At 32.8% G+C, this 13172-nt stretch overlaps 1 protein-coding gene across 1 annotated transcript in view; it reads left to right on the forward strand.

The window, feature by feature from the left end:
* The window catches only part of KIF5B (kinesin family member 5B), a 44712-nt gene that overhangs the window by 16222 nt on the left and 15318 nt on the right, over nt 1-13172 (forward strand). The window contains exons 4-15 of the mRNA XM_041766543.1: nt 836-940; nt 1427-1475; nt 2033-2088; nt 2190-2277; nt 2438-2562; nt 3674-3778; nt 4186-4331; nt 5174-5322; nt 5754-5947; nt 7006-7074; nt 8756-8962; nt 11337-11480. Coding sequence (XP_041622477.1) covers nt 836-940; nt 1427-1475; nt 2033-2088; nt 2190-2277; nt 2438-2562; nt 3674-3778; nt 4186-4331; nt 5174-5322; nt 5754-5947; nt 7006-7074; nt 8756-8962; nt 11337-11480 — 1437 coding nt within the window. The remainder of the gene's footprint in view (nt 1-835; nt 941-1426; nt 1476-2032; nt 2089-2189; nt 2278-2437; nt 2563-3673; nt 3779-4185; nt 4332-5173; nt 5323-5753; nt 5948-7005; nt 7075-8755; nt 8963-11336; nt 11481-13172) is intronic.

The raw sequence follows: 13172 nt of genomic DNA on the forward strand, positions 1-13172 counted from the left end.
ATGCTTAAACATCTTTATTTACTCTTTATTACTTTCTCCAGTACAAATAATATACAGGTAACATCACTATTGGAATTTAATCAGTTCTGGAGTTTGAATAATGAAGTTATATACTTGAAATCATATTTAGCTTTGTTTTATCAACATAACCACAATATATAGCATTTTAGAATTAGCAGGGAATTTTCTACTACCTTATAATAATGAGGAATTTGAAATTTTGAATGTTTTAATGTTTTCATTTCTATTCAGAGCAATTAATTCTCTTCAAATACCTACTACTCTTCTTTAATATGAATGTCTCCACAGTTATCAGTGCTGCTATTAATAAGATGTGAACCTGTCCAAACTTTGCATCTAGAAAACAGCATATTTATTATCTTATGCTGTTGCTACAAAACATCTTTATCATTTATCTGAGCATTCTATGCTTATTTTAGTGTAATAAATTCATATTACTCATTTCCATAAAGTTACAGAGAACAAAAACATTTCTTGTATTTACGTGGATTTGACTTGAAGGAACAATAAAGACTTACATGAGAAGAAACAAACCTTTCAAAAATATGTTCATTGCACAAGCATGGATAATCTAAATCTAGTGATTAAATAAAAGGCTAAGATCAGTTGATAACCCTTGTTGACCTGCAGTGTTTATGTGTAACTTACTAATACATAATAGTTGAATTGGATTTTTTTAGATACCTTGTAGAGTTGTTTTCACCAAAAAATGGCAACAATTACAATTACTATTCTCTATTGACTACAAATTATAGGTTGGAAGTTTTTACTTTTAATTCATACTTCTTAAAGTCTCATTTTGTTTTCTGTTTAGGGTAAGCTTCATGATCCAGAAGGCATGGGGATTATTCCAAGAATAGTGCAAGATATTTTTAATTACATTTACTCCATGGATGAAAATTTGGAATTTCATATTAAGGTAGAATCCTTGGGGAAAGATTGCATTTTGTTTTATACCTAGAATAATTTTATTCCAAGAAATAATAAATGCTCTTCCTTTTTAAAAATTATTTTATGGAAATTATAGTAGAAAAATCATTAGAATTAGTAAACTGGGGTTCTTCTGCCCTTAGATGACCTTAAACAAGATCACAAACTCTCTTTTGTCTTAGCCTCCTTCTCTATAAAATGAAGGAGTTTATTACTGAACTCAAAGGTTCTTAATCTTCTCATGAGTCTAATTCATTTTAGATGAGGATACGTAATGGAAATTGCTTTTAGTTACATGAGCAGTTTAGATAATTCAGATCATGCCATTAGAACATAAGCTGTGACTGAGTTGTTGATAACTCTGCCTTCTTGTCTAGATCGTGTTTAGCCCTCAGACCCCAATAAATTTAATGAACAAATGAATGAATTTAAAATTTTAATTGATTCTTTTTCCCTTTATTTCTTTGCCCTTCAGGTTTCATATTTTGAAATTTATTTGGATAAGATAAGGGACCTGTTAGATGGTAAGTTAAATTCTTTTATCATTTTAAAAAGCATATTACTTTTTTAAAAACAGATATAAGGCCATTTTTAAGTAACCAAATGAAATGGACTTAAATTATAAGAAACAGGTGTATTTTAAAGTCCTTTTAAAGTTAGTTGAATGCCTTTGACATGCTGAATAACTTCTTTAAAAAGCACATATTTATGGTTGTTTGTGTTTAAGTAGTAAGTAGAGAATTGGATTATAATTAGAAGTCCTGAGTCCTCGTCTTCTCTCAGCAGCTGTCAGTTAGATTCATTGCCCTGGGAAACTATTAAACTACTCTGGTATAATGTTATTTTCAAAATGTAGGTAATATAGGTTACCCTGGACCTCAAATTTTATATTGCTGCATTAATTTCTGTTTAAATCTCCTACTGTTTCTACAGAGTCTTTTCTTTAATAGTGATGTGTCATTTTAAAATTTTACCTATTGTTATTAGGCCACTTGGGAAGGGAAACAATCAACAATTAGCTCTTTCATAACTAGTTTTAGAGTTTAGGAGAATGTTACTGATACTTTTTTTTTTTTTTCAGTTTCAAAGACCAACCTTTCAGTTCATGAAGATAAAAATCGAGTTCCCTATGTAAAGGTACTTATAAAATAATACAGAATGCTTGTTTAAAAAAGCCGTGTAATAAATTGGCAATTGTCAATATGGCTGTTGACATACTTTAAAAAATTATTTTATAGGGGTGCACAGAGCGTTTTGTATGTAGTCCAGATGAAGTTATGGATACCATTGACGAAGGAAAATCCAACAGACATGTAGCAGTTACAAGTAAGTAAAATGTCTATTAACACTAGTTAGGCACAAAACTGCCTTAAAATACCTTTATCAACTTGATTAATTATATTGGATTTTTATGTAAATAACGCTTTAGAAATTAAGTAAGGGAAGGCCGTGTTTGTTTATAGTTGTTTGTGTAATTTCATTGCAGATATGAATGAACATAGCTCTAGGAGCCACAGTATATTTCTTATTAATGTAAAACAAGAGAACACGCAAACGGAACAAAAGCTGAGTGGAAAACTTTATCTGGTTGATTTAGCTGGTAGTGAAAAGGTAAAATCTTTATATTCTAGTAGATACTTAAGCATTTTTATAAACTTTAGTTTGAATTTGGACTTCAGCATTGTTGTTAACATGTTAAAAACTATTAAATCAGATTTGAGAGATTAATAAAAAAGAAAAGCTTTGATGCCAGTGCATCAAACTGAAAACTGGCTTACTTAAACTGAAAAACTGGTTCCAAATTACTGTTATTTGTGCCATAATCCAGTTCAACCCCAATAGGTGTTACCTTTGACTTCAAGTGTGTTTTTATTGAGACTTTTGTTCAGTATATGTAGTTATAAATTGTATTAGGTACCGTCTTCCTAATTTTTGATATCTATTTTACCATACTGACAGTGGGGCTCCCTTTGAAAACTGGTAACTATCCATTAGTCTTCTGGTTTGGTTGTACCTACTTCTTTTCCTTTCAATGATTATTTAATTATCATAGACTATACAGTAAACTAATCTGATTCTAGTTTATGTGAAAATCAAAATAAGTTCAAATGTTTTAATGTTGATCTCTGTAACTATTTTTGCTGTTTTGCTAATTTTGTTTCTTCCGATTGAAGTAACATATCCATTCCCTTTTACTTAAGTCTTAAACATATCCTTCAAAGCCTGTCTTTAATTTTGTGAATTCTGAGAGGCTGTTTCTTCAGTCAACATTGCTAACATATTACTTTATCCTATTTTTAATACATATATTTCACATTTTTAAAAGAAGTGAATTTGCTTATGTATTTTAAAATCAATAACAGTTAAAATATCAAGATTAAGCTTTAGCAAATTTTAAAAGGTTCCTCTCTTAATGAAGCAGAGGAGGTTAACAAATAGTATATTGTAAATGTATACGTAAACTTATTATTTTCAGGAACATAAACTAAAAATAAAATTTGGTATCTCCTTAATCACATTCTCTCATGCACCTAGTTACTTGACCAAGTTCTCAGACAATTAATACTTAGGAAATAGTGATAGAGTAAATAATTGGCGAATAAAATCATGAAGCTTTTCATTTTATTGTTTGCTGGTTATTGGTGACCTCTGAACTTTTTTTAGAAAATCATTTAAACTTAAAATTCTGTTTCATTCTTTTGGAATCTTAATGTGTATGTAGGTTAGTAAAACTGGAGCTGAAGGTGCTGTACTAGATGAAGCTAAGAACATCAACAAGTCACTTTCTGCTCTTGGCAATGTCATTTCTGCTTTGGCTGAGGGAAGTGTAAGTATTACATGTCTTCTCTTTCCCTATTGTTATCTTATGGGGGATTATTTAAATATCAACATATGTGTATGCATGGATGTTTGAGTGAAAGATTTGGTGTGTTTCAATCAGTATATGTGAATTAGTTGTCTTTTGGGAATTTATAGTATTTGTATGTAGATTTTAGTTCCCATTTTAATATTAATCAGTTAAAATAACCAAAATTCCTTTGTAACTTAAAGTCCAACATATTTATATAACAAATTTTTATATATAAATTTATTTTTTTATTGGTGTTCAGTTTGCCAACATATAGGATAACACCCAGTGCTCATCCCATCAAAGTGCACCCCTCAGTGCCCGTCACCCATATATAACAAATTTTATTGCATAGAAACCCATTGGTCTTTTTTTTTTTTTCATAGACATATGTTCCATATCGAGATAGTAAGATGACGAGAATCCTTCAAGACTCATTAGGTGGAAACTGTAGAACCACTATTGTAATTTGCTGTTCTCCATCATCATACAATGAATCTGAAACAAAATCTACACTCCTGTTTGGTCAAAGGTTTGTTAAGAGAATACAAAGTCTAGGGGCGCCAGGGTGGCTCAGGTCATGATCTCTGGATCCTGAGATTGAGTCAGGCTTCCTGCTCAGCGGGGAGTTTCCTTCTGTCTCTGTGCTTCTGTCTTTCTCAAATAAAATCTTTAAAAAAAAAAAAAAGTTTAAATGATAGATAGGTCTTTTGTTTATTAAGTCTAGGAAAAGTAGGTAGATATTCAAATCAGTGCAGATTGTTAGTATGCCAGACACAACTTTTTAATTGAGAGATAATACAAACAAGGTCCATTTTTAAAGGTGCTTAGATTTGAATTATGAAAGTCAAATGTTAACTTTAGTCAAATTTATTTGAGAAGCTTTAATTTAGCATTAAAGAAAATAAGCATTTGCATCAGATAATAAAAACTTGACAAATATAATTCTGTATTAGTCTGTTGACATATGTAACAGGTTCATATAATGAGATAACCATATATGAATTGGTTAACCTAGGAGAGTCAAAGATGATTTTATTTTTGACCTTCAACAGTAATTTTTTTTATATTAATTTAGCCTTCCAAATGAATTGGGGAAATATGGGCCCTTGTTCTTTATCCTTATCAGGTTGATTTTTAAATTTTAAGATATTCACCAATTTGTGACTGACCCAAATTTATTAAGCTTGTGAATAAGCACTATAGTAATTATGGTTCTTTGTATTTAGTCATAGAGATAATTTAACAAGAATAGTCAAGTTAAATTACTTAGCCGAAAATGCCATATGTGTGTATATATAACAGAGATCTGTAGGTATCAATTGAAAATAATTCATTTTAGTAAAAATTTTTTTCTGCAATTACTTCTCTTAGGGCTAAAACAATTAAGAACACAGTTTGTGTAAATGTAGAATTAACTGCAGAACAGTGGAAAAAGAAATATGAAAGAGAAAAGGAAAAAAATAAGACCCTGCGGAACACCATTCAGTGGCTTGAAAATGAACTCAACCGATGGCGTAATGGTAATAATTTATGAATGTGTCATTTTGAGTTTGTTGAGTATGAATATAAAGCTATTTTACAAATTTGAGACTCTGTTATGAATATAAATAAACTATATCCGTTTTTACTTTTTAAGCATTAAGGATCATCAATTAAAAATGATGAAAATCTTTTAAATTCTGATTTTACCTGACATAATAAATAGAGGCACAGAGGCCATCTTAGAAGCTATAAAAATCAAGATGGAAAGGTTCCACAGTGGGGTGAAAGCAATAAAATTTACAAGATTTGGTGACTGGATTTAGAAGATAGGGATGCGTCAAAAGTAATTGTAGCTTCTCAAATCTCAGACTTAGCAGATAAAGTTGACGAGAGCTCCTGAAATTGAATAAAATTATAATTTGTTTTAGACAGGTAGATGTTTATTAACTACGTTATTGCCTTATTTTAGGAGAGACAGTGCCTGTTGATGAACAGTTTGACAAAGAGAAAGCCAACTTGGAAGCTTTTGCAGTAGATAAGGATGTTACTATTACCAATGATAAACCAGCAGCCACAATTGGAGTTACTGGAAACTTTACTGATGCTGAAAGAAGAAAGTGTGAAGAAGAAATTGCGAAATTGTACAAACAACTTGATGACAAGGTAGCTTGTTGTTCATGTTTTGTTTTGTTTTGGAATGTTATGACATAGGTATTTTTATTTTTAATTTTAATGTTATGGATCCAGGGAACCTATATATATCTACCTTAGTTTCTTTTGAAAGTGATTGTTAGGTTGACCCTCAGATACACTGGTTTGAACTGCATGGGTAAATTTTTAAAACAAATATAGTACAATAATATAAACATACTTTCCTTAGGATTTTAATAACATTTTTTCTCTAGCTTACTGTACTTGTAAAAATGCCTTATGTAACACAGTAACGTAAAAATGTGTGCTAATATGTGTTAATTATCTTTATTGGTAAGCCTTCCATTCAGCAGCAGGCTAGCAACAGTTAAGTTTTTGGGAAGTCAGAGGTTATATATATGTGGATCTTCAACTCCATGGTGGGGGCGGTTAGCACCCCTAACTCTCACATTTTTAAAAGGGTCATGGTATTAATAAAAAATACAAAATCACAGTTTCTGTTTCTGTGCAGGAACTGTGTATGAGACATAATTGTGTTTTCTTCTCTTCTTTAAAAGAATTTTCGAAAGAGAATTAGACATTGGGTCATTGGAGAATCTTAATGAAATGATTTCTCTAAGAATCAGGGATCTTAGACTCAATAATAAAGGTGATGCAGGAGATTAAGGAACAAAATAAAGTGGAAATAATGTTTTCCTGCTTTAATTATATCAGCTTTATTATGAAAAATAACAAATTATGAATCAGGAAAGGGAAAAACGAGAGCAGTAAAGAGACTAGAAGTAAATAGTTCTTGTTTTGTTTTTATTTTAGGTGGTGTTTTATGTGTATTTTAAGCAAATATGGCAGGTTTGAAGTAACTGCATCGCCATTATTTTCAATAATAAATTTAAACATGTTTAAAAAAAAATAAACATGTTTATTATTTCTTAGCATTTAAACAAATGACTAGCCTTCAGCATTTTTTTAGGAGATTGAAATAAGCTATGTTTAATTTGGAGAAACAGTTTTGAAATATTTTGGTCAGGGAAATAGTAATCTTACAATGACTTGTTACTTTAAAATTCTAGGATGAAGAAATCAATCAACAGAGCCAATTGGTAGAGAAACTGAAGACACAAATGTTGGATCAAGAAGAGGTAAGGTGAATATTTTACATTTTGCTGTCAGAAAAGCTTACAGTTTGTCATGACTGTTTAAACATAAGAGATGGGAAAAAATAAACATAAAAGATGAACCAACAGAGAGCTCAGAATATCCTGGAGTACATTTGCAATATGGGAGTACCTTTTAATATGCCCATGCTTCACTGTGGATATGATGCATCATATGAGTGAAGCAAAGATTGACTTCCTCTTAAGGTTTTTCTTTTTTTAAGTTTGAGTTCTATTTAACTGGAGAGGAGAGGATAACTTTTCAGTACTATTCTTTAATACAGTTCTAGTGCACTTTTTAATTGTCTTCTACTCTCCTTGCCTTATATATAGTGCTGTTTTATCTCCTTATTCTCCCCAAAACATGTCTTACTAATCCTTGAGATGGACTTTACTTTTAAACTGTCAGTTCCTTTATGAAGAGTATTTCCACATGGAAATGAAGAAATGTAAAAAACAGTGTTTTATTGTTACTTGTTCACTTAAACACACAGAAACAGGTTTCAAGGGATGATTGAAGAAAAAATAACTGAATTGCTTTGACCTATCTTTAATAATTATATAATTTGAGGTATGACCTACTGTGGGAATGAGGATGTCAGTGAATGAAATCTTTTTTACTCCTCTTTTACCATGTCTGCCCTCATCGAACCAGCTGATTTTTGCCTTCTTTACTTTCATCTTAGTTCTTTCAAGTTCTCTAGTTTGTCACCTGGTTTAGGACCCTCAATTTTTCTTACCTGGCAGAACAGAGGGATAATTTAAAAATGATACTTCATTTAAGGTTTGGTTTGGATATGGAGGCAAAGGTTACACAGCTTCAATAAGGAAGAGATAGCCACCATCAGTCAACATGATCCTGGTCACATCACCTTTGTACTTCAATTATAGCATGTTTTCTCAAAGGGAGCACTAGTAACATTTACACAATCCTTCATTATATTATTCTGTGCTGTGTGTTACATACAGGACCTTTAGCATCCATGGCCCCTGCTTCTAGGTGTCATTAGCATTCTGCCCCATTAGAAATATTCCTACAAATTTCCAGATGCCCCTACTTGACAGCCACTGACCCTCTTCTCCTAACTAGTCTGTTGGCTTCTCTGCAGTCAAATTATATATGTTGATACTGAGTTTTCCTGAGGCATAGGTCAGGTGCCATCCTTTGTTGACCAAAGAAGATCTGAACTTTTAAGCATGTCTTCTAGACAGCTACTAATTTTTTTGTTCTGTACTCACTGTTCATGAACCTAGTATGCATTTTGTTTTCTAATACATGAATTTGCACATAACTAAAAATCTACCAATTCTAGCCTTCTTCATGAAAAACTCTCTTGTTTTAAATATTACCAAGCAGTTTGTCATGTCCTGTCCCTCCTTTTTGGCTCTTAGTTAACATTCCATCCTGGATTACATTTACTTATGTGTCTTTGTTTCTTCTACTAGAGTCCTCAAAGCAAAGTCTTTATTTTTTTTATTTTTTATTTTTTTGCTGTCTTCCATGGTGCCCGCACATAGTAGATAGTCTATTGAATGAATAAACGTTCACACAGTTAATAGCATCCACATTTTATTCCCTTTTTGTTTAGCACATGGTGAAGCAAATAGATTTTTTAAGCCTGTATACCTTTTTAAAACCTCTGTATACTTCTATTCTTGTATGTAGCTTTTGGCCTCTACCAGAAGGGATCAAGATAATATGCAAGCTGAACTGAATCGCCTGCAAGCAGAAAACGATGCCTCTAAAGAAGAAGTAAAAGAAGTTTTACAAGCCTTAGAGGAACTTGCTGTCAATTATGATCAGAAGTCTCAGGAAGTGGAAGATAAAACTAAGGAGTATGAATTGCTTAGTGATGAACTAAATCAGAAATCGGTAGGATAGAATTCTGTTTTCTTAATACTTTAGTACAAATATTCTTCATTGAAATTAAGTAATTTCTTTTTATCTAAGCTCAATGCTGATAGTATCCATTCTTAAGCATTTCCAAGCCTCAAATTCAGTTTCTCCTTTATATAAATCCTTAGAGGTGAAGGAAGAAGGTTATCCTTCTAGGTCCTGACGGTCTGTTAAAAGGTAATTAAAATGCCATTTGAAGACTTGTTGGCTATTCTTAATATTCTAAAGTTAAAGAGAAAATAAGTTAGCTCCTAGTTACTCAATAAAATTATTAGATGATTGTTCAAACGGTAAATTAAGAAATGTGCACATAAAAATAAGAGGATATATAAGCTCATATAATTTTTTAAAATACTTTATTTATTCATGAGAGACACAAAAAGAGAGAGAGAGGCAGAGACACAGGCAGAGGGAGAAGCAGGCTCCATGCAGGGAGCCCGATGTGGGACTCGATCCTGGGTCTCCAGAATCATGGCCTGAGCTGAAGGTGGTGTTAAACCGTTGAGCCACCCAGGCTGCCCTATAATTTGGTTTTTGTTCTCTGTTACATTCCTAGCTCCTGGAGCAAAGCCTACCTAGCACAATATAGAAGGCTCTTCTTGTAATTCTGCCATAGATAAGGATCTTTATTTGTTATTGCTATAAAGCAGGATTTGCCACCTTTCTAGAATGATGCCAAAGGTAGTATCTAACTGTGGGGTTGTGATTGCTATACTTGCAGCATCACCACAGATGAGCTGTCTTATTATTAATGTTTTATTATTGTCAGTACCAACTTCTTGTCCAGAAATTGCATCTAGAGTTGGACTCAGGATCCGTGTTCACTACTATTTCCCTATCCATGTTCACCTATCTAAAGGAAAGCAGTCAAGAACTATTTTTAAAGGTTTCATGCCCCTGATGCGAAATTCATTTTCCTCTTTTAATCTCCAAAGGTACAGTTTAATAGCATGGAGATCAATGTGCCTTTATAATTCTTACTATTAAGAATTATTGAGTTGTATTAGCAAACCTAATTGCTATTTGGAGAACAATAGGAGTTTTTTAAAACTCCACAAGCTGTAAGTTGGTCTTCAGTCACCGATTTCAGTCTTTAAGATGTCACCGATTTTAGTCTTTAAGACGGTTGTGGGTGTGTCCCAGTTATGAAGCTGAGTCTGTCAACACTACATTGGTAATAGACGTTGGGAAAACCTTACAGCATTCTGCATCTTTTTATATGTGTACAATATTGTTACTCACTTGTTAGAGAAAACACATAATGATTTAGACTTTAAAGCATGCTATCTTCAGGGACTTGAAAGATATCTGGTATTTTAGATTAAACTGGGTAAGCATACAACTAATATTCAGAAACTTAGGGAAATGACCAGAAGAAACAATAAACTGAAATGATATCTTTACAAAAAACTACTGTATTCTTAATACAACTTCCTGACTTTTAGTATCTGACTGTGTTATAATGGTAAGTTTTATTTTATTTACTTATTTTTTTAAGTTTTTTTTTAAATTTTATTTTATTTATTTATTTATGAGACACACACACACACACACACACACACACACACAGAGAGAGAGAGAGAGAGGCAGAGACTCGGGCAGAGGGAGAAGCAGGCTCCATGCAGGGAGCCCAACATGGGACTTGATCCTGGGTCTGCAGGATCATGCCCTGGGCTGAAGGCAGGTGCCAAACTGCTGAGCCACCCAGGCTGCCCTAATGGTAAGTTTTAATGTGGCCAAATTGGGTTGGACTTCTCAAAATTGTGGTGACTTTGTTGCTGGTCAATTAGCTATTATTATAAACTTAGAGTAGTTACACTCAATAACACTACTTCATCACTATCTCCTAAATAATTGCTTTTATATCATAGTATCAAAGTAGTACTAATTATCAGGTAGACTATTTTTAATGACTATGTATATAGAAAGGAGATAAAACATACAAACCATCTAGAAAGTTCATTACTATTCTAACATTATTTTGTTTGGACTCCGTTTCAAAAGATAAACCATACTATGGTAATGAAAGAAAATTCAGGCTAATTACCTTAGAAGTTTCTCCCTTCTAGGCAGGAAACATTACCCAGTCTCAAATATTAGGGAAATGGTACAAACGACATGCTCTTCATAGAGCATAATACAGCTACTTTACAGACTCTCTTAGATCTAAAATATTTTCTAAGTTTGAGCTAGAGCTATCCCGGAACTCTGTAGATGAGATAGTTCAGAAACTGAAAGTAGAAAATAATGCATTTTTTTGAGTCCTAGGTGAACTGAAATACCTGTCAATATTCAAAGTAATCTTTCATTTAATAGGTTTAACTGTATCTTTTGTTTTGGATTCTATTAGGCAACTTTAGCAAGTATAGATGCTGAACTTCAGAAACTTAAGGAAATGACCAACCACCAGAAAAAACGAGCAGCTGAGATGATGGCATCTTTACTAAAAGACCTTGCAGAAATAGGAATTGCCGTAGGAAATAATGATGTAAAGGTAAATAAAATAGCCAGATGCTATGTATAATTATCAGTAGACAACTCATACTTCTGTTTACTGCTTACTTTTTACAAAGTTCTTTTCACATCCATTATCTCATTCACAACAGCAATGTGTTGTAAATGGTATTTAACTTCATTTTAAATCAGGGAGGAAAGAACAAAAGAGGCACTCAAAAGGCATAATCAATAAATATCATTTATCTGGATCCCATGTTTGGTTCTTTTCTCCAACATGTAAAGATTTTACATTTAGAGGTTATGTTAATAAATTACTGTACATGAAAGTGTATAACTGGGACAACAGCAGAGATTAGCTCAGGGAGTAAAATCATGAATGAACGGGTCTGGTTGCCTTTAAATGTTTGAAAAGATGAAAGATGAGCACTGCTTGTTAATTTTTTTTAAAGTTTTATTATGAAAAATTTCAGACACAAAACAGTAGAATAATAGCATGAAAGAGTTAGTAGTCAATATTTTGCTATACCTGTTTTAACTGTGCCTGTTTTTCTTCTCAATCTTTTTTAGAATACTAACATTGGTTATTTTAACATTGGGCATGTGATAAAAAGAAAAGATAGTGACCTGGTAAATTAAATGAAAACTTAGACCAAAAAAAGCAAACTAAGACTCTCAATTGCAAGCATATGTACGTAACATGAAAGATTGTATGTCAGAGTAGGTGTTTGTGTGGACTTTATCTTCTTTTTTTTTCTTTTTTTTTTTAAGATTTTATTTATTTATTCATGACACAGAGAGAGAGAGAGAGGCAGAGACACAGGCAGAGGGAGAAGTAGCCTCTAAGCAAGGAGCCTGACATGGGACTCAATCCCAGGTCTCCAAGATCACACCCGGGCTGTAGGCGACCCTAAACCGCTGGGCCACCGGGGCTGCCCTATCTATCTTCTTTATTAAAGCTTAGTTAGGTAATAATGAGAACAAACTTATACTAGGCTTTTTTTTTTTTTTTAAGATTTTATTTATTCATCAGAGACACACATACATACACAGAGGCAGAGACATAGGCAGAGGGAGAAGCAGGCTCCATGCAGGAACCCTGATGGGGGACTTGATCCCAGGACCCCGGGATTACGACCTGAGCCAAAAGCAAATGCTCAACCACTGAGCCACCCAGGTTGCCCCTATACTAGGGTTTATAGTTGACAGTCTACAAAGAATGAGAAGCCCAGTTTAACAAGATATGAAATCAAATTTTCAATACAGAGCATGCATTCCTTCTGTCACTTATTCAAAGCTGCTGTGTGTTGATGGCAGCAAGGATTCATTTTCCTCATACGTCATTTCTTAATGTTGGCTCATGCCATTGAGACAAAGGAAAAATGTTAAATACTGGGTGACTCGACCTGTTCTCTCTTCAGTCTCTTCTCTCTTCAGAATGTTCCATCTGTACATTCTGCCCTATTCTGTTGAGAGTAAACTAATGTGATAGATATGTGTGGGGTTTTCTTTGGGGGATGGAAAAGTAAATTTACTTCATAGCATTAAACACTAAAGAGGTGTTCAAAATTTACTTTGTAGATTTGCACTTTCTTTTTAGAAAAATCTTTTCCATTTTATGTTCAACTAGCCTTAATTTAAGGGAAAAGTGGTAAAGATAGAGAAAAGAGTAGAAATGGCTTATGCTTATGTTCAGTGGCAAGAACCAGTGATAGAATGCAGGTTCCTTGAC

The sequence above is a fragment of the Vulpes lagopus genome, chromosome 8, assembly GCF_018345385.1.
Source record: "Vulpes lagopus strain Blue_001 chromosome 8, ASM1834538v1, whole genome shotgun sequence".
NCBI classification, from domain to species: domain Eukaryota; kingdom Metazoa; phylum Chordata; class Mammalia; order Carnivora; family Canidae; genus Vulpes; species Vulpes lagopus.